We start from the raw sequence: 24,065 nt of genomic DNA, 5'->3' as shown, positions 1-24,065 counted from the left end.
TTCTTACTCCCATGGTGGGGTGTTCTTACTCTCATGGTGGCTTGTTCTTACTCTCATGGTAAGGTGTTCTTACTCCCATGGTGGCTTGTTCTTATTCCCATGGTGGCTTGTTCTTACTCCCATGGTGGGGTGTTCTTACTCTCATGGTGGGGTGTTCTTACTCCCATGGTGGCTTGTTCTTACTCCCATGGTGGGGTGTTCTTACTCTCATGGTAAGGTGTTCTTACTCCCATGGTGGCTTGTTCTTACTCCCATGGTGGCTTGTTCTTACTCCCATGGTGGGGTGTTCTTACTCTCATGGTGGGGTGTTCTTACTCCCATGGTGGGGTGTTCTTACTCTCATAGTGGGGTGTTCTTACTCTCATGGTGGGGTGTTCTTACTCCCATGGTGGGGTGTTCTTACTCCCATGGTGGGGTGTTCTTACTCCCATGGTGGGGTGTTCTTACTCCCATGGTGGGGTGTTCTTACTCCCATGGTGGGGTGTTCTTACTCCCATGGTGGGGTGTTCTTACTCCCATGGTGGGGTGTTCTTACTCCCATGTTGGCTTGTTCTTACTCCCATGGTGGGGTGTTCTTACTCTCATAGTGGGGTGTTTTTACTCCCATGGTGGGGTGTTCTTACTCCCATGGTGGGGTGTTCTTACTCACATGGTTGGGTGTTCTTACTCCCATGGTGGGGTGTTCTTACTCCCATGGTGGGGTGTTCCAGAGCCCCAGCCCCTCTAGTCGTGACCCCTCACCCCAGGTCCCCTGGTCGTGACCCCTCACCCCAGCCCCAGGTCCCCTGGTCGTGACCCCTCACCCCAGCCCCAGGTCCCCTGGTCGTGACCCCTCACCCCAGCCCCAGGTCCCCTGGTCGTGACCCCTCACCCCAGCCCCAGGTCCCCTGGTCGTGACCCCTCACCCCAGTCCCAGGTCCCCTGGTCGTGACCCCTCACCCCAGCCCCAGGTCCCCTGGTCGTGACCCCTCACCCCAGACCCTCTGGTCGTGACCCCTCACCTCAGGTCGTCTGGTCGTGACCCCTCACCCCAGCCTGGGGAACCTCTGGTCGTGACCCCTCACCCCAGCCTGGGGAACCTCTGGTCGTGACCCCTCACCCCAGCCTGGGGAACCTCTGGTCGTGACCCCTCACCCCAGCCTGGGGAACCTCTGGTCGTGACCCCTCACCCCAGCCTGGGGAACCTCTGGTCGTGACCCCTCACCCCAGCCTGGGGAACCTCTGGTCGTGACCCCTCACCCCAGCCTGGGGAACCTCTGGTCGTGACCCCTCACCCCAGCCTGGGGAACCTCTGGTCGTGACCCCTCACCCCAGCCTGGGGAACCTCTGGTCGTGACCCCTCACCCCAGCCTGGGGAACCTCTGGTCGTGACCCCTCACCCCAGCCCCAGGTCCCCTGGTCGTGACCCCTCACCCCTCACCCTAGGTCCCCTGGTCGTGACCCCTCACCCCAGCCAGGGGAACCTCTGGTCGTGACCCCTCACCCCAGGTCCCCTGGTCGTGACCCCTCACCCCAGCCTGGGGAACCACCGTCAATTACTCAACAGAGGATAATTTTTAATCGTAAAGTATGCGAGGTCTCCCCTCTCTCTCTCTCACTCTTCCCTCACTCCCCTGTCGTCCCCTTGTTCCTGCGTGTGTCCCCTCTCTGATTTACCCCTTTCTCTCTCTCTGCCCTTGCTTTATGCTTCCACTCTTGTCTTTCTTCCTCTCCCCATCACCCTTTCAATACTCTCAACCCATTTATTCTCGACCCTCTCGGTGTCCTCTCTCCCCTTGTCACTCCCCTTACCCTTCGTGTTCTCTCCCCCCGTCACCCCCTTCCCCTTTATTGGTTCATCGTCTCCCTCACATTCTACCTATTCGTGTCTAGGTTTCTTACCTTAACCAATCGTTCCTGGACCTTTCTTCCTCTGAAAGCCTAAATAATACTAACAATCCAGTAAATCCTAAGAGGCCAGTGTGAGGCAGTGTTCAGCACCTCAAGAAACAACATGACAGTGGAAGATCTGAACAGCTTCTTTATAATTGTCATCCAAACCCCAGACAATATCACTTATATTAACACAAACACACAAGTCTTTGAAATATAAATTGACAACATGCCCATGCACTCAGGCCCAAGTCCAGACTCAGGGAAGTCTATATTCACACAGAAATGTTAAATTAAGTACCAGTAGCGAGCACTCAGTGTAATATGGAGAAAGAGCCTGGATACAGGGGAGATACCAGCAGCACTTAAATCAGCAGATATAGCTACTCTGCACAAAGGGGGTAGTAAAGCTTTGGCAAAAAAACTATAGACCAGTTGTACTGACGTCACATATAATACAAGTTTTGAAACAGTGATTACGAATCAAGTCTCAAGTTTTATGACAAATAATGAACTTCACAACCTAGGTCAACTGACCCTTGACACTCCTATGTCAACTGGATTTATAGCGGGACGATCCCGTCTTTCGCAACTAATCAATCACTATGACAGAATCACAGAAGTGTTAGAAGAAAAACAAAATGCATGTGTTGTATTCACAGGTTTTGCAAAGGCATTTGATATATGTGACCATGGATTAATAACCCACAGAATGAGATCAACTGGAATAACGGCTACAATGTGGCGTTGGATTTTCAATTTTGTGACAACCAAAATGCAGAGAGTGACGGTCAATCAAATAAGATCAAGCCCAAGTGTACTGAAAAACTCTGTATCCCAGTGGCCAGATTCACGAAGCAGTTCTTCACGATTCTTCGTGGCCAGATCCACGAAGCAGTTACGCAAGTACTTGCGAACGTGTACATCTTTCCTCAATCTTTGACGGACTTTGGTTACATCTATTTAACAGTTTACAAGCATGAAAACTTCCCAGTCAACTGTAGTTATTGTTATAAACAGCCTCCTGGTGCTTCGGAGCTCATTAACTGTTTTAATAATTGTAAACAAAGCCGTCAAAGTTTGAGAAAAGATGTACAGGTTCGTAAGTGCTTCGTACCCCAGGGCAGAATCCTTGCACCACTGCTCTTTCTCATTCGTATCTATGATATAGACAAAATACTAGTCACAGCTTCGTGTCATCCTTTTTTAATAATACAAAAATCAGCATGAAAATTTCCTCTGTAGAAGACACTGAAAAATGATAAGCTTATATTAATAAAGTCTGATTGGGCAACGGAAAATAACATGATGTTTCATGATAAATGAAACATAATATATTATATCATGATAAATAACAGGATAAGTTCGAGATACTTAGGTATGGTGGAAATGTATCATAGAAGGAGAACAACATGTAAAAGATCTGGGAAATATAATGTCTGACGACCTAATGTTTAAGGAGCTTAACGGAGTAAATGTAGCCTCAGCCAGGAAAATTATAGGATGGATTAGGAGAACGTTCGGCTCCCTAGACCCCACAGCAGGGCTAATACTATTTACATCCCTGGTGCTGTTCCCGTCTTGAGTATTGCTCGGTACTCACTTCACCTTTCAGAGCGGGAGAGATTGCTGAATTAGTGGGAATACAGAGAACATATACGGCACGCACAGACAGCGATAAAATATCTAAACTGTTGAGACCGTCTCTAAGCTCTCAACTTGTACTCTGGAAAGGAGACGAGAAAATTATTAAATAATATATACATGGAAGATATTGGAGGGCCAGGTCCCATATTTGCACAGTAGAATAACAACATACTTGAAGCGAAAGACACGGAAGGAAATGCAGAATACATGCTCAGTGTTGAGCCTCCAGGCTCAGCACTGGAGGCTCAAGCACTGGAGGCTCAGCACTGGAGGCTCAGCACTGGAGGCTCAGCACTGGAGGCTCAACACTGGAGGCTCAGCACTGGAGGCTCAACACTGGAGGCTCAACACTGGAGGCTCAACACTGGAGGCTCAGCACTGGAGGCTCAGCACTGGAGGCTCAGCACTAGAGGCTCAACACTGGAGGCTCAACACTGGAGGCTCAGCACTGGAGGCTCAACACTGGAGGCTCAGCACTGGAGGCTCAGCACTAGAGGCTCAACACTGGAGGCTCAACACTGGAGGCTCAACACTGGAGGCTCAACACTGGAGGCTCAGCACTGGAGGCTCAGTACTGGAGGCTCAACACTGGAAACTCAACACTGGAGGCTCAACACTGGAGGCTCAACACTGGAGGCTCAACACTAGAGGCTCAACACTGGAGGCTCAGCACTGGAGGCTCAACACTGGAGGCTCAGCACTGGAGGCTCAACACTGGAGGTTCAGCACTGGAGGCTTAACACTGGAGGCTCAGCACTGGAGGCTCAGCACTATTGGCTCAACACTGGAAACTCAACACTGGAGGCTCAACACTGGAGCCTCAACACTGGAGGCTCAGCACTGGAGGCTCAGCACTGGAGGCTCAGCACTGGAGGCTCAGCACTGGAGGCTCAACACTGGAAACTCAACACTGGAGGCTCAACACTGGAGGCTCTACACTAGAGACTCAACACTGGAGGCTCAACACTAGAGGCTCAGCACTGGAGGCTCAGTACTGGAGACTCACACTGGAGACTCAACACTGGAGGCTTAGCACTGGAGGCTCAGCACTGAAGGCTCAGCACTAGAGGCTCAACACTGGAGGCTCAACACTGGAGGCTCAGCACTGGAGGCTCAACACTGGAGGCTCAGCACTGGAGGCTCAGCACTGGAGGCTCAGCACTGGAGACTCAACACTGGAGGCTCAGCACTGGAGGCTCAGCACTGGAGGCTCAGCACTGGAGATTCAACACTGGAGGCTCAACACTGGAGGCTCAGCACTGGAGATTCAGCACTGGAGGCTCAGCACTGGAGATTCAACACTGGAGGCTCAGCACTGGAGGCTCAACACTGGAGGCTCAGCACTGGAGACTCAACACTGGAGACTCAACACTGGAGGCTCAACACTGGAGGCTCAACACTGGAGGCTCACCACTAGAGGCTCACCACTAGAGACTCAACAGTAGAGGCTCAACACTAGAGGCTAAGCACTGGAGGCTCAGCACTGGAGGCTCAGCACTGGAGACTCAACACTAGAGGCTGAACACTGGAGGCTCAGCACTGGAGGCTCAGCATTAGAGACTCAACACTGGAGGCTCAACACTAGAGACTCAACACTGGAGGCTCAACACTGGAGGCTCAACACTAGAGACTCAACACTGGAGGCTGAACACTGGAGGCTCAGCACTGGAGGCTCAACATTAGAGACTCAACACTGGAGGCTCAACACTAGAGACTCAACACTGGAGGCTCAACACTGGAGGCTCAACACTGGAGGCTCAACACTGGAGGCTCAACACTGGAGGCTCAACACTAGAGGCTCAACACTAGAGGCTCACCCACCTCTAGTGGGTGAGCTGTATTCGCGCTCAAGAGAATGCAGATTTAGGCTCTTTAGTCGGTCCCAGTAATTTAGATGTTTTACTGAGTGGATTCTAGCAGTAAAGGATCTCTGCACGCTCTCCAGGTCAGCAATTTCTCTAGCTATGAAAGGGGCTGTCATTGTGTAGCAGTACTCCACTCTAGAGATCACAAGCGTCCTGGGACCAGATTCACGAAGCATTTACGCAAGCACTACGAACCTGTACTTCTTTTCTCAATCTTTGGCGGGTTTGTTTACAATTATTAAACAGTTAATTAACTCCGAAGCTGCAGGAGGCTGTTTATGACAATAACAACAGTTGGTTGCGACGTTTTCATGCTTGTAAACTGTTTAATAAGTTGTAAAGAAAGCCGTCAAAGATTGAGGAAAGATGTACACGTTCGTAAATACTTGCGTAACTGCTTCGTGAATCTGGCCCCTGAAGAGTATCATCATTGGTATAGCATCTCTAGTTTGAAAAGTTCTTGTTATCCAACCTGTCATTTCTCTTGCAGTTGTGACAGCTACTTTATTGTGTTCTTTAAATTAAAGGTAAGGTCTTCCGACATGAGTACACCCAAATCCTTTACATTGTCTTTTCGTTCGATGTTATTTATGATTTGACTGCGTTTTGTACGTGGTTTCTGCTTTTATATTTTCATATTTTCCGTAGCGGAAGAGCTGGAACTTATCTTCATTAAACACCATATTATTTTCTGTAGCCCATTGAAAGACTTGATTTACATCTGATTGGAGGTTTGCCGTGTCTCTATGTTGTCTACTCTCATGAAAATCCTAGTGTCATCTGTAAATGTCTGATACGTATTGGTCTACATGGTCTACATGACAAAGGTCTGGCCTAGTGTCATCTGCAAAGGGTGATACAGTACTATAGGTTGTGTCCTTGTCTATGTCCGATTTGAGGATGAGAAAAATAATGGAGCAAGCACAGTACCCTGGGGACTGAGTACTGGAGCAAGCACAGTACCCTGGGGACTGAGTACTGGAGCAAGCACAGTACCCTGGGGACTGAGTACTGGAGTAAGCACAGTACCCAGGGGGACTGAGCTCTTCACGGTTGATGGGCTGGATTTTATTTTGTTGACTATTACACATTGGGTTCTGTTAGTCAGGAAATTGTAGATCCATCTGCCTATTTTTCCGGTAATTCCTTTTGAACGCATTTTATGTGCAATAACACCATGGTCACATTTGTCAAAGGCTTTTGCGAAATCTGTGTAAATTACATCAGCGTGTTGTTTGTCTTCCATAGCATCTAATGCCATATCATAGTGGTCCAGCAACTGCGACAGGCAAGAGCGCCCTGTTCTGAAACCATGTTGTCCGGGGTTCTGGAGATGCAGTGATTCCATGTATTTTAGTGATCTTACTTATTAGCACCCTCTCAAAGATTTTTATGATGTGATATGTTAGTGCTATCGGTCTGTAATTTTTTGCCTCTGCCTTATTTCTTCCTTTATGAAGTGGTGCTATCTCTGCTGTTTTTAGTATGTCAGGGATAACGCTAGTATCTAGACTTTGTCTCCAAAGAATGTGGAGGGCCTGCGATAATGTTTTTTTTTTACAATTCTTGATGAATATTGGAGTTCCAAGAATCAGGGCCTGGTGCAGAGTGCATAGTTTATGGCTTCTTCAAAATCCATTGGGAATAGAGTGACGTCTGATATATGATTTGATGTTGGTATCATATCCATGAAAAATTCATTTGGGTTATCAATCTTTAGTGCGTTTAATGGCTCACTGAAAACAGAGACGTACTGCTTCCTCAGTAACTCGCTCATTTCTTTGTTGTCATCTGTGAAAGTTCCATCTCCTTTTCGCAGGGGCCCGATACTAGATGTGGTTTTTTATCTTGATTTTGCATAGGAGAAAAAATATTTCGGATTTCTCTCTTTCACTGATGGCCTTTTGCTCTCTTTGTCTCTCCTGGGTTTTGTATGATTCTAGTAGCTTGAGTTCAATTGTTTCTATTTCTCTACCTAACTTTCGCCGTTCTTGAGATAGGGTGCGACTCTCAAGTTCTTCCGCGATTCGTTTTCTTCGCCTATATAGGGAACGACGTTCCCGTTCCAATCTGCATCTCTTACTCTTTTTTCTTAGGGGTATGCGGTTTGATCATATTTCTAGTGCTACTGAGCTTATTTTTTCCAGGCACTGGTTCAGGTTTGCATTTTCTAGCTGTTCTTCCCAGCTTATTTCTTTGAAGTCCTGGTTTATTTGCTCCCAGTTTATCTGTTTATTATTGAAGTTGAATTTGCTGAAATCTCCTCCACCGGGTATCGGGACTGGTTTTGAAGGTCTGTTCCCCATGGTTGTCAGAACTTCAATTAAGTTGTGATCTGAGTGACAGGTATTTGTAATCATTATGTTCCTGATCAATTCATCATTATCGGTGAAAATGATATGAACACCAACATTATTGGTGTTCTCCTTCCTAGTTGGTTCTACTACCTGCTTGATACCTGGTTGATGGGGTTCTGGGAGTTCTTCTACTCCCCAAGCCCGGCCCGAGGCCAGGCTTGACTTGTGAGAGTTTGGTCCACTAGGCTGTTGCTTGGAGCGGCACGCAGGGCCACGTACCCACCACAGCCCGGTTGGTCCAGCACTCCTTGGAGGAATAAATCTAGTTTCCTCTTGAAGATGTCCACGGTTGTTTCGGCAATATTTCTTATGCTTGCTGGGAGGACGTTGAACAACCGCGGACCTCTGATGTTTATACAGTGTTCTCTGATTGTGCCTATGGCACCTCTGCTCTTCATTGGTTCTATTCTGCATTTTCTTCCATATCGTTCACTCCAGTACGTTGTTATTTTACTGTGTAGATTTAAGTACTTGGCCCTCCAGTATCTTCCATGATGTATATTATTTGATATCTCTCTCGTCTTCTTTCTAGTGAGTACATTTGGAAAGCTTTGAGACGATCCCAATAATACACCAAAGTGTGGCTCAATTTTACTATTTGCTGATTTAAGGCAAACCTGTCGTCCATCCGTAGCAGGTCATTTGCATGAGCCTGTTCATTTAGGCTACTCCCTGGTATTCTACCTTATATTACTGTATTAGCCAGGTGCTTCCATATCAGGTGCCGTAGGATTGAAGTCCCCAAGCAGGATGATGTTCGGGGCTGGATTTGTGAGGTTTTCCAAGGGGAAGGGAACTGTCAGGAGAAAGCACCAACCATTACGACTATACAGCACTGGGAAGGGGTCAGGATAAGGATTTGGGATGACACGGGGGGAATGGAATGGTGCCCAACCACTTGGACGGTCGGGGATTGAACGCCGACCTAATTTATGCAATATTGAGCAATCTCAGTGCAGAATGTGACTGTTGTAATATAATAAGTGTATGTAAACCGCCCTAACAAGGGGCCTGACAGCTGAGTGGACAGCGCTTCGGATTCGTAGTCCTGAGGTTCCAGGTTCGATCCCCGGTGGAGGCGGAAAAAAATGGGCAGAGTTTCTATCACCCTGATGCTACCCCCCTGTTACCTAGCAGTAAATAGGTACCTGAGAGTTAGACAGCTGCTACGGACTGCTTCCTGGGGGTGTGTAACAAAAAGGCCTGGTCAAGGACCGGGCCGCGGGGACGCTAAGCCCCGAAATCCTCTCAAGATAAGCTCAAGAAGCCCTGGCCGGTACCCTCGTCCCAATTATATCACTCATGGCTCCTGGAATTGTTCTTGGATAACTATTGACGCGATTGGCACAAAATGGGCGGGAATTATGAATGTGTTTAGTGTGGGACAATCTAAGCTACAGGCTCATGTACGCTAAGATACTTTAGTGCTTGATTTTAAACAGTTCAAGGATTTGTGTGAGCTTTAATATACTTAGACGTTGTGCAGTGCTCAGCAGACATTGTTGCCATGTTCGACAGTGCTCATCACACAGTGTTGCCATGTTCGACAGTGCTCATCACACATTGTTGCCATGTTCGACAGTGCTCAACACACATTGTTGCCATATTCGACAGTGCTCAACACACATTGTTGCCATATTCGACAATACTCAGCACACATTGTTGCCATATTCGACAGTGCTCAGCACACAGTGTTGCCATATTCGACAGTGCTCAGCACACATTGTTGCCATATTCGACAGTGCTCAACACACATTGTTGCCATATTCGACAATACTCAGCACACATTGTTGCCATATTCGACAGTACTCAACACACATTGTTGCCATATTCGACAGTGCTCAGCACACATTGTTGCCATATTCGACAGTGCTCAACACACATTGTTGCCATATTCGACAATACTCAGCACACATTGTTGCCATATTCGACAGTGCTCAACACACATTGTTGCCATATTCGACAGTGCTCAGCACACATTGTTGCCATATTCAACAGTGCTCAACACACATTGTTGCCATATTCGACAATACTCAGCACACATTGTTGCCATATTCGACAATACTCAGCACACATTGTTGCCATATTCGACAGTGCTCAGCACACAGTGTTGCCATATTCGACAGTGCTCAGCACACATTGTTGCCATATTCGACAGTGCTCAGCACACATTGTTGCCATATTCGACAATACTCAGCACACATTGTTGCCATATTCGACAGTGCTCAGCACACAGTGTTGCCATATTCGACAGTGCTCAGCACACATTGTTGCCATATTCGACAGTGCTCAACACACATTGTTGCCATATTCGACAATACTCAGCACACATTGTTGCCATATTCGACAGTACTCAACACACATTGTTGCCATATTCGACAGTGCTCAGCACACATTGTTGCCATATTCGACAGTGCTCAACACACATTGTTGCCATATTCGACAATACTCAGCACACATTGTTGCCATATTCGACAGTGCTCAACACACATTGTTGCCATATTCGACAGTGCTCAGCACACATTGTTGCCATATTCGACAGTGCTCAGCACACATTGTTGCCATATTCGACAATACTCAGCCCACATTGTTGCCATATTCGACAGTGCTCAACACACATTGTTGCCATATTCGACAGTGCTCAGCACACATTGTTGCCATATTCGACAGTGCTCAGCACACATTGTTGCCATATTCGACAGTGCTCAGCACACATTGTTGCCATATTCGACAATACTCAGCACATATTGTTGCCATATTCGACAGTGCTCAGCACACATTGTTGCCATATTCGACAATACTCAGCACACATTGTTGCCATATTCGACACTTAAAGGAGCATATTTTCTTCCACCTTCTTATGATAATATATTAAACCTTCCTTTATGGCTTCTAGGCTTATTGGTGTTTGTTGTTTGTTGACATTATTATAAATTTTCAATGATTGCAAAAAAAGGAAAAACGTGAGAGAGAGAGAGAGAGAGAGAGAGAGAGAGAGAGAGAGAGAGAGAGAGAGAGAGAGAGAGAGAGAGAGAGAGAGAGAGAGAGAGAGAGAGAGAGAGAGGGGAGAGAGAGAGAGAGAGAGAGAGAGAGAGAGGGAGGGAGGGGGGAGAGAGAGAGAGAGAGAGAGAGAGAGAGAGAGAGAGAGAGAGAGAGAGAGAGAGAGAGAGAGAGAGAGAGAGGGAGGGGAGAGAGAGAGAGAGAGAGAGAGAGAGAGAGAGAGAGAGAGAGAGAGAGAGAGGGAGGGAGAGGGAGAGGGAGGGGAGAGAGAGAGAGAGAGAGAGAGAGAGAGAGAGAGAGAGAGAGAGAGAGAGAGAGAGAGAGAGAGAGAGAGAGAGAGAGAGAGAGAGAGAGGGAGGGGAGAGAGAGAGAGAGTGAGAGAGAGAGAGAGAGAGAGAGAGAGAGAGAGAGAGAGAGAGAGAGAGAGAGAGAGAGATTAAATTACAAATCGTGTTTGTTTATATATGAGAGGAGACACGTGTGATATAGCAGTGGTTGGACCGGCTCTACCACTGAGCCTCGCTACTACAGCCGGTTTAGATGAGCCGGGAGCCGGATGTGTGTAGGTGTACGGATTCCCAGTTGGCTAATAACGCTATTATTAATTAATTATGCTCGTGGCTGGAAAAATGTTGAATCCGGCGCCGTTCGTCACTATTAATACTGTTTATGTCTGGCTTGTGTTGAGCGGATATGGACACGAACGCTGCCAGTTGTTGTTGCTGTGGGGCGATAGTTGCGTGGTGTGGTCAGTGTCTGGCCCTGGTGTACACTGTTGCTGCTGCTGCGTGGTGTGGTCAGGGTCTGGCCCTGGTGTACACTGTTGCTGCTGCGTGGTGTGGTCAGGGTCTGGCCCCGGTGTACACTGCTGCTGCTGCTGCGTGGTGTGGTCAGGGTCTGGCCCCGGTGTACACTGCTGCTGCTGCTGCGTGGTGTGGTCAGGGTCTGGCCCTGGTGTACACTGTTGCTGCTGCTGCGTGGTGTGGTCAGGGTCTGGCCCCGGTGTACACTGCTGCTGCTGCTGCGTGGTGTGGTCAGGGTCTGGCCCCGGTGTACACTGCTGCTGCTGCTGCTGAGTGGTGTGGTCAGGGTCTGGCCCTGGTGTACACTGCTGCTGCTGCTGCGTGGTGTGGTCAGGGTCTGGCCCCGGTGTACACTGCTGCTGCTGCTGCGTGGTGTGGTCAGGGTCTGGCCCTGGTGTACACTGTTGCTGCTGCTGCGTGGTGTGGTCAGGGTCTGGCCCCGGTGTACACTGTTGCTGCTGCGTGGTGTGGTCAGGGTCTGGCCCTGGTGTACACTGCTGTTGCTGCTGCGTGGTGTGGTCAGTGTCTGGCCCTGGTGTACACTGTTGCTGCAGCTGCGTGGTGTGGTCAGTGTCTGGCCCTGGTGTACACTGCTGCTGCTGCTGCGTGGTGTGGTCAGGGTCTGGCCCCGGGGTACACTGTTGCTGCAGCTGCGTGGTGTGGTCAGTGTCTGGCCCTGGTGTACACTGCTGCTGCTGCTGCGTGGTGTGGTCAGTGTCTGGCCCAGGTGTACACTGCTGCTGCTGCTGCGTGGTGTGGTCAGGGTCTGGCCCTGGTGTACACTGCTGCTGCTGCTGCGTGGTGTGGTCAGGGTCTGGCCCTGGTGTACACTGCTGCTGCTGCTGCCTGGTGTGGTCAGGGTCTGGCCCTGGTGTACACTGCTGCTGCTGCTGCGTGGTGTGGTCAGGGTCTGGCCCTGGTGTACACTGCTGCTGCTGCGTGGTGTGGTCAGTGTCTGGCCCTGGTGTACACTGCTGCTGCTGCTGCGTGGTGTGGTCAGGGTCTGGCCCCGGGGTACACTGCTGCTGCTGCTGCGTGGTGTGGTCAGGGTCTGGCCCTGGTGTACACTGCTGCTGCTGCTGCGTGGTGTGGTCAGGGTCTGGCCCCGGTGTACACTGCTGCTGCTGCTGCGTGGTGTGGTCAGGGTCTGGCCCCGGGGTACACTGCTGCTGCTGCTGCGTGGTGTGGTCAGGGTCTGGCCCTGGTGTACACTGTTGTTGCTGCTGCGTGGTGAGGTCAGGGTCTGGCCCTGGTGTACACTGCTGCTGCTGCTGCGTGGTGTGGTCAGGGTCTGGCCCCGGTGTACACTGCTGCTGCTGCTGCTGCGTGGTGTGGTCAGTGTCTGGCCCTGGTGTACACTGCTGCTGCTGCGTGGTGTGGTCAGGGTCTGGCCCCGGTGTACACTGTTGCTGCTGCGTGGTGTGGTCAGGGTCTGGCCCCGGTGTACACTGTTGCTGCAGCTGCGTGGTGTGGTCAGGGTCTGGCCCCGGTGTACACTGTTGCTGCAGCTGCGTGGTGTGGTCAGTGTCTGGCCCTGGGGTACACTGCTGCTGCTGCTGCGTGGTGTGGTCAGGGTCTGGCCCCGGTGTACACTGTTGCTGCAGCTGCGTGGTGTGGTCAGGGTCTGGCCCCGGTGTACACTGTTGCTGCAGCTGCGTGGTGTGGTCAGGGTCTGGCCCCGGTGTACACTGTTGCTGCTGCGTGGTGTGGTCAGGGTCTGGCCCTGGTGTACACTGTTGCTGCAGCTGCGTGGTGTGGTCAGGGTCTGGCCCCGGTGTACACTGTTGCTGCAGCTGCGTGGTGTGGTCAGTGTCTGGCCCCGGGGTACACTGTTGCTGCTGCGTGGTGTGGTCAGGGTCTGGCCCCGGGGTACACTGTTGCTGCTGCTGCGTGGTGTGGTCAGGGTCTGGCCCCGGTGTACACTGTTGCTGCTGCGTGGTGTGGTCAGGGTCTGGCCCCGGTGTACACTGTTGCTGCTGCTGCGTGGTGTGGTCAGGGTCTGGCCCCGGTGTACACTGTTGCTGCAGCTGCGTGGTGTGGTCAGGGTCTGGCCCCGGTGTACACTGTTGCTGCTGCGTGGTGTGGTCAGGGTCTGGCCCCGGTGTACACTGTTGCTGCAGCTGCGTGGTGTGGTCAGTGTCTGGCCCTGGGGTACACTGCTGCTGCTGCTGCGTGGTGTGGTCAGGGTCTGGCCCCGGTGTACACTGTTGCTGCTGCTGCGTGGTGTGGTCAGGGTCTGGCCCCGGTGTACACTGTTGCTGCTGCTGCGTGGTGTGGTCAGTGTCTGGCCCTGGTGTACACTGCTGCTGCTGCTGCGTGGTGTGGTCAGTGTCTGGCCCTGGTGTACACTGCTGCTGCTGCTGCGTGGTGTGGTCAGTGTCTGGCCCCGGTGTACACTGTTGCTGCTGCGTGGTGTGGTCAGGGTCTGGCCCCGGTGTACACTGTTGCTGCTGCGTGGTGTGGTCAGTGTCTGGCCCTGGTGTACACTGCTGCTGCTGCTGCGTGGTGTGGTCAGTGTCTGGCCCCGGTGTACACTGCTGCTGCTGCTGCGTGGTGTGGTCAGTGTCTGGCCCTGGTGTACACTGTTGCTGCTGCGTGGTGTGGTCAGGGTCTGGCCCTGGTGTACACTGCTGCTGCTGCTTCGTGGTGTGGTCAGGGTCTGGCCCCGGTGTACACTGCTGCTGCTGCGTGGTGTGGTCAGGGTCTGGCCCCGGTGTACACTGCTGCTGCTGCGTGGTGTGGTCAGGGTCTGGCCCTGGTGTACACTGTTGCTGCTGCTGCGTGGTGTGGTCAGGGTCTGGCCCCGGTGTACACTGTTGCTGCTGCTGCGTGGTGTGGTCAGGGTCTGGCCCTGGTGTACACTGCTGCTGCTGCTGCGTGGTGTGGTCAGGGTCTGGCCCCGGTGTACACTGCTGCTGCTGCGTGGTGTGGTCAGGGTCTGGCCCCGGTGTACACTGTTGCTGCTGCTGCGTGGTGTGGTCAGGGTCTGGCCCCGGTGTACACTGCTGCTGCTGCTGCGTGGTGTGGTCAGTGTCTGGCCCTGGTGTACACTGCTGCTGCTGCGTGGTGTGGTCAGGGTCTGGCCCTGGTGTACACTGCTGCTGCTGCTGCGTGGTGTGGTCAGGGTCTGGCCCTGGTGTACACTGTTGCTGCTGCTGCGTGGTGTGGTCAGGGTCTGGCCCTGGTGTACACTGCTGCTGCTGCGTGGTGTGGTCAGGGTCTGGCCCCGGTGTACACTGTTGCTGCTGCTGCGTGGTGTGGTCAGGGTCTGGCCCTGGTGTACACTGCTGCTGCTGCGTGGTGTGGTCAGGGTCTGGCCCCGGTGTACACTGTTGCTGCTGCGTGGTGTGGTCAGGGTCTGGCCCTGGTGTACACTGTTGCTGCTGCGTGGTGTGGTCAGGGTCTGGCCCTGGTGTACACTGTTGCTGCTGCTGCGTGGTGTGGTCAGGGTCTGGCCCCGGTGTACACTGTTGCTGCTGCTGCGTGGTGTGGTCAGGGTCTGGCCCCGGTGTACACTGTTGCTGCTGCTGCGTGGTGTGGTCAGGGTCTGGCCCCGGTGTACACTGTTGCTGCTGCTGCGTGGTGTGGTCAGGGTCTGGCCCCGGTGTACACTGTTGCTGCTGCTGCGTGGTGTGGTCAGGGTCTGGCCCTGGTGTACACTGCTGCTGCTGCTGCGTGGTGTGGTCAGTGTCTGGCCCTGGTGTACACTGCTGCTGCTGCTGCGTGGTGTGGTCAGGGTCTGGCCCCGGTGTACACTGTTGCTGCTGCTGCGTGGTGTGGTCAGGGTCTGGCCCCGGTGTACACTGTTGTTGCTGCTGCGTGGTGTGGTCAGGGTCTGGCCCCGGTGTACACTGCTGCTGCTGCTGCGTGGTGTGGTCAGTGTCTGGCCCCGGTGTACACTGCTGCTGCTGCTGCGTGGTGTGGTCAGGGTCTGGCCCTGGTGTACACTGTTGTTGCTGCTGCTTGGTGTGGTCAGGGTCTGGCCCCGGTGTACACTGTTGTTGCTGCTGCTTGGTGTGGTCAGGGTCTGGCCCCGGTGTACACTGCTGCTGCTGCTGCGTGGTGTGGTCAGGGTCTGGCCCTGGTGTACACTGTTGTTGCTGCTGCGTGGTGTGGTCAGGGTCTGGCCCCGGTGTACACTGTTGCTGCTGCTGCGTGGTGTGGTCAGGGTCTGGCCCCGGTGTACACTGTTGCTGCAGCTGCGTGGTGTGGTCAGGGTCTGGCCCCGGTGTACACTGTTGCTGCTGCTGCGTGGTGTGGTCAGGGTCTGGCCCCGGTGTACACTGTTGCTGCTGCTGCGTGGTGTGGTCAGTGTCTGGCCCTGGTGTACACTGCTGCTGCTGCTGCGTGGTGTGGTCAGTGTCTGGCCCTGGTGTACACTGCTGCTGCTGCTGCGTGGTGTGGTCAGTGTCTGGCCCCGGTGTACACTGTTGCTGCTGCGTGGTGTGGTCAGGGTCTGGCCCCGGTGTACACTGTTGCTGCTGCGTGGTGTGGTCAGTGTCTGGCCCTGGTGTACACTGCTGCTGCTGCTGCGTGGTGTGGTCAGTGTCTGGCCCCGGTGTACACTGCTGCTGCTGCTGCGTGGTGTGGTCAGTGTCTGGCCCTGGTGTACACTGTTGCTGCTGCGTGGTGTGGTCAGGGTCTGGCCCTGGTGTACACTGCTGCTGCTGCTTCGTGGTGTGGTCAGGGTCTGGCCCCGGTGTACACTGCTGCTGCTGCTGCGTGGTGTGGTCAGGGTCTGGCCCCGGTGTACACTGCTGCTGCTGCGTGGTGTGGTCAGGGTCTGGCCCCGGTGTACACTGCTGCTGCTGCGTGGTGTGGTCAGGGTCTGGCCCTGGTGTACACTGTTGCTGCTGCTGCGTGGTGTGGTCAGGGTCTGGCCCTGGTGTACACTGCTGCTGCTGCTGCGTGGTGTGGTCAGGGTCTGGCCCCGGTGTACACTGCTGCTGCTGCGTGGTGTGGTCAGGGTCTGGCCCCGGTGTACACTGTTGCTGCTGCTGCGTGGTGTGGTCAGGGTCTGGCCCCGGTGTACACTGCTGCTGCTGCTGCGTGGTGTGGTCAGTGTCTGGCCCTGGTGTACACTGCTGCTGCTGCGTGGTGTGGTCAGGGTCTGGCCCTGGTGTACACTGCTGCTGCTGCTGCGTGGTGTGGTCAGGGTCTGGCCCTGGTGTACACTGTTGCTGCTGCTGCGTGGTGTGGTCAGGGTCTGGCCCTGGTGTACACTGCTGCTGCTGCGTGGTGTGGTCAGGGTCTGGCCCCGGTGTACACTGTTGCTGCTGCTGCGTGGTGTGGTCAGGGTCTGGCCCTGGTGTACACTGCTGCTGCTGCGTGGTGTGGTCAGGGTCTGGCCCCGGTGTACACTGTTGCTGCTGCGTGGTGTGGTCAGGGTCTGGCCCTGGTGTACACTGTTGCTGCTGCGTGGTGTGGTCAGGGTCTGGCCCTGGTGTACACTGTTGCTGCTGCTGCGTGGTGTGGTCAGGGTCTGGCCCCGGTGTACACTGTTGCTGCTGCTGCGTGGTGTGGTCAGGGTCTGGCCCCGGTGTACACTGTTGCTGCTGCTGCGTGGTGTGGTCAGGGTCTGGCCCCGGTGTACACTGTTGCTGCTGCTGCGTGGTGTGGTCAGGGTCTGGCCCCGGTGTACACTGTTGCTGCTGCTGCGTGGTGTGGTCAGGGTCTGGCCCTGGTGTACACTGCTGCTGCTGCTGCGTGGTGTGGTCAGTGTCTGGCCCTGGTGTACACTGCTGCTGCTGCTGCGTGGTGTGGTCAGGGTCTGGCCCCGGTGTACACTGTTGCTGCTGCTGCGTGGTGTGGTCAGGGTCTGGCCCCGGTGTACACTGTTGTTGCTGCTGCGTGGTGTGGTCAGGGTCTGGCCCCGGTGTACACTGCTGCTGCTGCTGCGTGGTGTGGTCAGTGTCTGGCCCCGGTGTACACTGCTGCTGCTGCTGCGTGGTGTGGTCAGGGTCTGGCCCTGGTGTACACTGTTGTTGCTGCTGCTTGGTGTGGTCAGGGTCTGGCCCCGGTGTACACTGTTGTTGCTGCTGCTTGGTGTGGTCAGGGTCTGGCCCCGGTGTACACTGCTGCTGCTGCTGCGTGGTGTGGTCAGGGTCTGGCCCTGGTGTACACTGTTGTTGCTGCTGCGTGGTGTGGTCAGGGTCTGGCCCCGGTGTACACTGTTGCTGCTGCTGCGTGGTGTGGTCAGGGTCTGGCCCCGGTGTACACTGTTGCTGCAGCTGCGTGGTGTGGTCAGGGTCTGGCCCCGGTGTACACTGTTGCTGCTGCTGCGTGGTGTGGTCAGTGTCTGGCCCTGGTGTACACTGCTGCTGCTGCTGCGTGGTGTGGTCAGGGTCTGGCCCTGGTGTACACTGTTGCTGCTGCTGCGTGGTGTGGTCAGGGTCTGGCCCTGGTGTACACTGCTGCTGCTGCGTGGTGTGGTCAGGGTCTGGCCCCGGTGTACACTGTTGCTGCTGCTGCGTGGTGTGGTCAGGGTCTGGCCCTGGTGTACACTGTTGCTGCTGCGTGGTGTGGTCAGGGTCTGGCCCCGGTGTACACTGTTGTTGCTGCTGCGTGGTGTGGTCAGGGTCTGGCCCTGGTGTACACTGTTGCTGCTGCGTGGTGTGGTCAGGGTCTGGCCCCGGTGTACACTGTTGTTGCTGCTGCGTGGTGTGGTCAGGGTCTGGCCCTGGTGTACACTGCTGCTGCTGCGTGGTGTGGTCAGGGTCTGGCCCCGGTGTACACTGTTGTTGCTGCTGCGTGGTGTGGTCAGTGTCTGGCCCTGGTGTACACTGTTGCTGCTGCGTGGTGTGGTCAGGGTCTGGCCCCGGTGTACACTGTTGTTGCTGCTGCGTGGTGTGGTCAGGGTCTGGCCCTGGTGTACACTGCTGCTGCTGCGTGGTGTGGTCAGGGTCTGGCCCTGGTGTACACTGTTGTTGCTGCTGCGTGGTGTGGTCAGTGTCTGACCCTGGTGTACACTGCTGCTGCTGCTGCGTGGTGTGGTCAGGGTCTGGCCCTGGTGTACACTGTTGTTGCTGCTGCGTGGTGTGGTCAGTGTCTGGCCCTGGTGTACACTGCTGCTGCTGCTGCGTGGTGTGGTCAGGGTCTGGCCCTGGTGTACACTGTTGTTGCTGCTGCGTGGTGTGGTCAGGGTCTGGCCCTGGTGTACACTGTTGCTGCTGCTGCGTGGTGTGGTCAGGGTCTGGCCCCGGTGTACACTGCTGCTGCTGCTGCGTGGTGTGGTCAGTGTCTGGCCCTGGTGTACACTGCTGCTGCTGCGTGGTGTGGTCAGGGTCTGGCCCTGGTGTACACTGCTGCTGCTGCTGCGTGGTGTGGTCAGGGTCTGGCCCTGGTGTACACTGTTGCTGCTGCTGCGTGGTGTGGTCAGGGTCTGGCCCTGGTGTACACTGCTGCTGCTGCGTGGTGTGGTCAGGGTCTGGCCCCGGTGTACACTGTTGCTGCTGCTGCGTGGTGTGGTCAGGGTCTGGCCCTGGTGTACACTGCTGCTGCTGCGTGGTGTGGTCAGGGTCTGGCCCCGGTGTACACTGTTGCTGCTGCGTGGTGTGGTCAGGGTCTGGCCCTGGTGTACACTGTTGCTGCTGCGTGGTGTGGTCAGGGTCTGGCCCTGGTGTACACTGTTGCTGCTGCTGCGTGGTGTGGTCAGGGTCTGGCCCCGGTGTACACTGTTGCTGCTGCTGCGTGGTGTGGTCAGGGTCTGGCCCCGGTGTACACTGTTGCTGCTGCTGCGTGGTGTGGTCAGGGTCTGGCCCCGGTGTACACTGTTGCTGCTGCTGCGTGGTGTGGTCAGGGTCTGGCCCCGGTGTACACTGTTGCTGCTGCTGCGTGGTGTGGTCAGGGTCTGGCCCTGGTGTACACTGCTGCTGCTGCTGCGTGGTGTGGTCAGTGTCTGGCCCTGGTGTACACTGCTGCTGCTGCTGCGTGGTGTGGTCAGGGTCTGGCCCCGGTGTACACTGTTGCTGCTGCTGCGTGGTGTGGTCAGGGTCTGGCCCCGGTGTACACTGTTGTTGCTGCTGCGTGGTGTGGTCAGGGTCTGGCCCCGGTGTACACTGCTGCTGCTGCTGCGTGGTGTGGTCAGTGTCTGGCCCCGGTGTACACTGCTGCTGCTGCTGCGTGGTGTGGTCAGGGTCTGGCCCTGGTGTACACTGTTGTTGCTGCTGCTTGGTGTGGTCAGGGTCTGGCCCCGGTGTACACTGTTGTTGCTGCTGCTTGGTGTGGTCAGGGTCTGGCCCCGGTGTACACTGCTGCTGCTGCTGCGTGGTGTGGTCAGGGTCTGGCCCTGGTGTACACTGTTGTTGCTGCTGCGTGGTGTGGTCAGGGTCTGGCCCCGGTGTACACTGTTGCTGCTGCTGCGTGGTGTGGTCAGGGTCTGGCCCCGGTGTACACTGTTGCTGCAGCTGCGTGGTGTGGTCAGGGTCTGGCCCCGGTGTACACTGTTGCTGCTGCTGCGTGGTGTGGTCAGTGTCTGGCCCTGGTGTACACTGCTGCTGCTGCTGCGTGGTGTGGTCAGGGTCTGGCCCTGGTGTACACTGTTGCTGCTGCTGCGTGGTGTGGTCAGGGTCTGGCCCTGGTGTACACTGCTGCTGCTGCGTGGTGTGGTCAGGGTCTGGCCCCGGTGTACACTGTTGCTGCTGCTGCGTGGTGTGGTCAGGGTCTGGCCCTGGTGTACACTGTTGCTGCTGCGTGGTGTGGTCAGGGTCTGGCCCCGGTGTACACTGTTGTTGCTGCTGCGTGGTGTGGTCAGGGTCTGGCCCTGGTGTACACTGTTGCTGCTGCGTGGTGTGGTCAGGGTCTGGCCCCGGTGTACACTGTTGTTGCTGCTGCGTGGTGTGGTCAGGGTCTGGCCCTGGTGTACACTGCTGCTGCTGCGTGGTGTGGTCAGGGTCTGGCCCCGGTGTACACTGTTGTTGCTGCTGCGTGGTGTGGTCAGTGTCTGGCCCTGGTGTACACTGTTGCTGCTGCGTGGTGTGGTCAGGGTCTGGCCCCGGTGTACACTGTTGTTGCTGCTGCGTGGTGTGGTCAGGGTCTGGCCCTGGTGTACACTGCTGCTGCTGCGTGGTGTGGTCAGGGTCTGGCCCTGGTGTACACTGTTGTTGCTGCTGCGTGGTGTGGTCAGTGTCTGGCCCTGGTGTACACTGCTGCTGCTGCTGCGTGGTGTGGTCAGGGTCTGGCCCTGGTGTACACTGTTGTTGCTGCTGCGTGGTGTGGTCAGGGTCTGGCCCTGGTGTACACTGCTGCTGCTGCGTGGTGTGGTCAGGGTCTGGCCCCGGTGTACACTGCTGCTGCTGCGTGGTGTGGTCAGGGTCTGGCCCTGGTGTACACTGTTGCTGCTGCGTGGTGTGGTCAGGGTCTGGCCCTGGTGTACACTGCTGCTGCTGCTGCGTGGTGTGGTCAGGGTCTGGCCCCGGGGTACACTGCTGCTGCTGCTGCGTGGTGTGGTCAGGGTCTGGCCCCGGTGTACACTGCTGCTGCTGCGTGGTGTGGTCAGTGTCTGGCCCCGGTGTACACTGCTGCTGCTGCGTGGTGTGGTCAGTGTCTGGCCCCGGTGTACACTGCTGCTGCTGCTGCGTGGTGTGGTCAGGGTCTGGCCCTGGTGTACACTGTTGTTGCTGCTGCGTGGTGTGGTCAGTGTCTGGCCCTGGTGTACACTGTTGCTGCTGCGTGGTGTGGTCAGGGTCTGGCCCCGGTGTACACTGTTGTTGCTGCTGCGTGGTGTGGTCAGGGTCTGGCCCTGGTGTACACTGCTGCTGCTGCGTGGTGTGGTCAGGGTCTGGCCCTGGTGTACACTGTTGTTGCTGCTGCGTGGTGTGGTCAGTGTCTGGCCCTGGTGTACACTGCTGCTGCTGCTGCGTGGTGTGGTCAGGGTCTGGCCCTGGTGTACACTGTTGTTGCTGCTGCGTGGTGTGGTCAGGGTCTGGCCCTGGTGTACACTGCTGCTGCTGCGTGGTGTGGTCAGGGTCTGGCCCCGGTGTACACTGCTGCTGCTGCGTGGTGTGGTCAGGGTCTGGCCCTGGTGTACACTGTTGCTGCTGCGTGGTGTGGTCAGGGTCTGGCCCTGGTGTACACTGCTGCTGCTGCTGCGTGGTGTGGTCAGGGTCTGGCCCCGGGGTACACTGCTGCTGCTGCTGCGTGGTGTGGTCAGGGTCTGGCCCCGGTGTACACTGCTGCTGCTGCGTGGTGTGGTCAGTGTCTGGCCCCGGTGTACACTGCTGCTGCTGCGTGGTGTGGTCAGTGTCTGGCCCCGGTGTACACTGCTGCTGCTGCTGCGTGGTGTGGTCAGGGTCTGGCCCTGGTGTACACTGCTGCTGCTGCTGCGTGGTGTGGTCAGGGTCTGGCCCCTGTGTACACTGCTGCTGCTGCTGCTGCGTGGTGTGGTCAGGGTCTGGCCCCGGTGTACACTGCTGCTGCTGCTGCGTGGTGTGGTCAGGGTCTGGCCCTGGTGTACACTGCTGCTGCTGCTGCGTGGTGTGGTCAGGGTCTGGCCCTGGTGTACACTGCTGCTGCGTGGTGTGGTCAGGGTCTGGCCCCGGTGTACACTGCTGCTGCTGCTGCTGCGTGGTGTGGTCAGGGTCTGGCCCCGGTGTACACTGTTGCTGCTGCTGCTGCTGACACTTATACTGCTGCTGCTGACACTCATACTGCTGCTGCTGACACTCATACTGCTGCTGCTGACACTCATACTGCTGCTGCTGACACTCATACTGCTGCTGCTGACACTCATACTGCTGCTACTGACACTCATACTGCTGCTGCTGACACTCATACTGCTGCTGCTGACACTCATACTGCTGCTGCTGACACTCATACTGCTGCTGCTGCTGACACTCATACTGCTGCTGCTGACACTCATACTGCTGCTGCTGCTGCTGACACTCATACTGCTGCTGCTGCTGACACTCATACTGCTGCTGCTGCTGACACTCATACTGCTGCTGCTGACACTCATACTGCTGCTGCTGCTGACACTCATACTGCTGTTGCTGCTGACACTCATACTGCTGCTGCTGACACTCATACTGCTGCTGACACTCGTACTGCTGTTGCTGACACTCATACTGCTGCTGCTGACACTCATACTGCTGCTGCTGCTGCTGACACTCATACTGCTGCTGCTGCTGCTGCTGCTGACACTCATACTGCTGCTGCTGCTGACACTCATACTGCTGCTGCTGCTGACACTCATACTGCTGCTGCTGCTGACACTCATACTGCTGCTGCTGACACTCATACTGCTGCTGACACTCATACTGCTGTTGCTGACACTCATACTGCTGCTGCTGCTGCTGACACTCATACTGCTGCTGCTGCTGCTGCTGCTGACACTCATACTGCTGCTGCTGCTGCTGACACTCATACTGCTGCTGACACTCATACTGCTGTTGCTGACACTCATACTGCTGCTGCTGACACTCATACTGCTGCTGCTGACACTAATACTGCTGCTGCTGACACTCATACTGCTGCTGCTGACACTCATACTGCTGCTGCTGCTGACACTCATACTGCTGATGCTGACACTCATACTGCTTCTGTTGCTGACACTCATACTGCTGCTGCTGCTGACACTCATACTGCTGCTGATGCTGACACTCATACTGCTTCTGTTGCTGACACTCATACTGCTTCTGTTGCTGACACTCATACTGCTGCTGCTGCTGACACTCATACTGCTGCTGACACTCATACTGCTGCTGCTGCTGACACTCATACTGATGTTGATTATGGCAGCTCCAGGAGGCCTATGGCAGCTGCAGGAGGCCTATGGCTGCTGCAGGAGACCTATGGCAGCTGCAGGAGGCCTATGGCTGCTGCAGGAGACCTATGTCTGCTGCAGGAGGCCTATGGCTGCTGCAGGAGGCCTATGGCTGCTGCAGGAGGCCTATGGCTGCTGCAGGAGGCCTATGGCTGCTGCAGGAGACCTATGGCAGCTCCAGGAGGCCTATGCAAGATTGAACCTGTGAAGAGCAGAGGTCCGCGGTTGTTCAACGTCCTCCCAGCAAGCATAAGAAATATTGCCGGAACAACCGTGGACATCTTCAAGAGAAAACTGGACGGTTTTCTAAGAGAAGTTCCGGATCAGCCGGGCTGTGGCGGGTATGTGGGCCTGCGGGCCGCTCCAAGCAACAGCCTGGTGGACCAAACTCTCACAAATCGAGCCTGGCCTCGGGCCGGGCTTGGGGAGTAGAAGAACTCCCAGAACCCCATCAACCAGGTATGGTAGCTCCAGGAGGCCTATGGCAGCTTCAGGAGGCTTATGGCAGCTTCAGGAGGCCTATGGCAGCTTCAGGAGGCTTATGACAGCTTCAGGAGGCTTATGGCAGCTTCAGGAGGCTTATGGCAGCTTCAGGAGGCCTATGACAGCTTCAGGAGGCTTATGGCAAATTCAGGAGGCCTATGGCAGCTCTAGGAGGCCTATGGTAGCTCCAGGAGGCCTATGGCAGCTCCAGGAGGCCTACGGCAGGTCCTGGAGGCCAATGGTAGCTTCAGGAGGCCTATGGCAGCTTCAGGAGGCC

At 55.3% G+C, this 24,065-nt stretch overlaps 2 protein-coding genes across 2 annotated transcripts in view; one reads left to right on the top strand and one right to left on the bottom strand.

The window, feature by feature from the left end:
- LOC123756886 (uncharacterized) overlaps positions 1-24,065 on the top strand; it is a 79,557-nt gene that overhangs the window by 11,268 nt on the left and 44,224 nt on the right.
- On the bottom strand, positions 10,572-23,260 carry LOC138368964 (sericin-2-like). The gene is made up of 3 exons (XM_069331694.1): positions 22,706-23,260; positions 22,501-22,673; positions 10,572-10,638 (listed from the first exon to the last, which is right to left on the bottom strand). Exons 1-3 carry the CDS (start codon positions 23,258-23,260, stop codon positions 10,572-10,574), a joined length of 795 nt encoding a protein of 264 aa, XP_069187795.1.

Source organism: Procambarus clarkii, chromosome 26 (genome assembly GCF_040958095.1).
Source record: "Procambarus clarkii isolate CNS0578487 chromosome 26, FALCON_Pclarkii_2.0, whole genome shotgun sequence".
NCBI classification, from domain to species: domain Eukaryota; kingdom Metazoa; phylum Arthropoda; class Malacostraca; order Decapoda; family Cambaridae; genus Procambarus; species Procambarus clarkii.
Note: the sequence above shows the minus strand (reverse complement) of the source record. Positions and strands in the feature narration are given on the sequence as shown.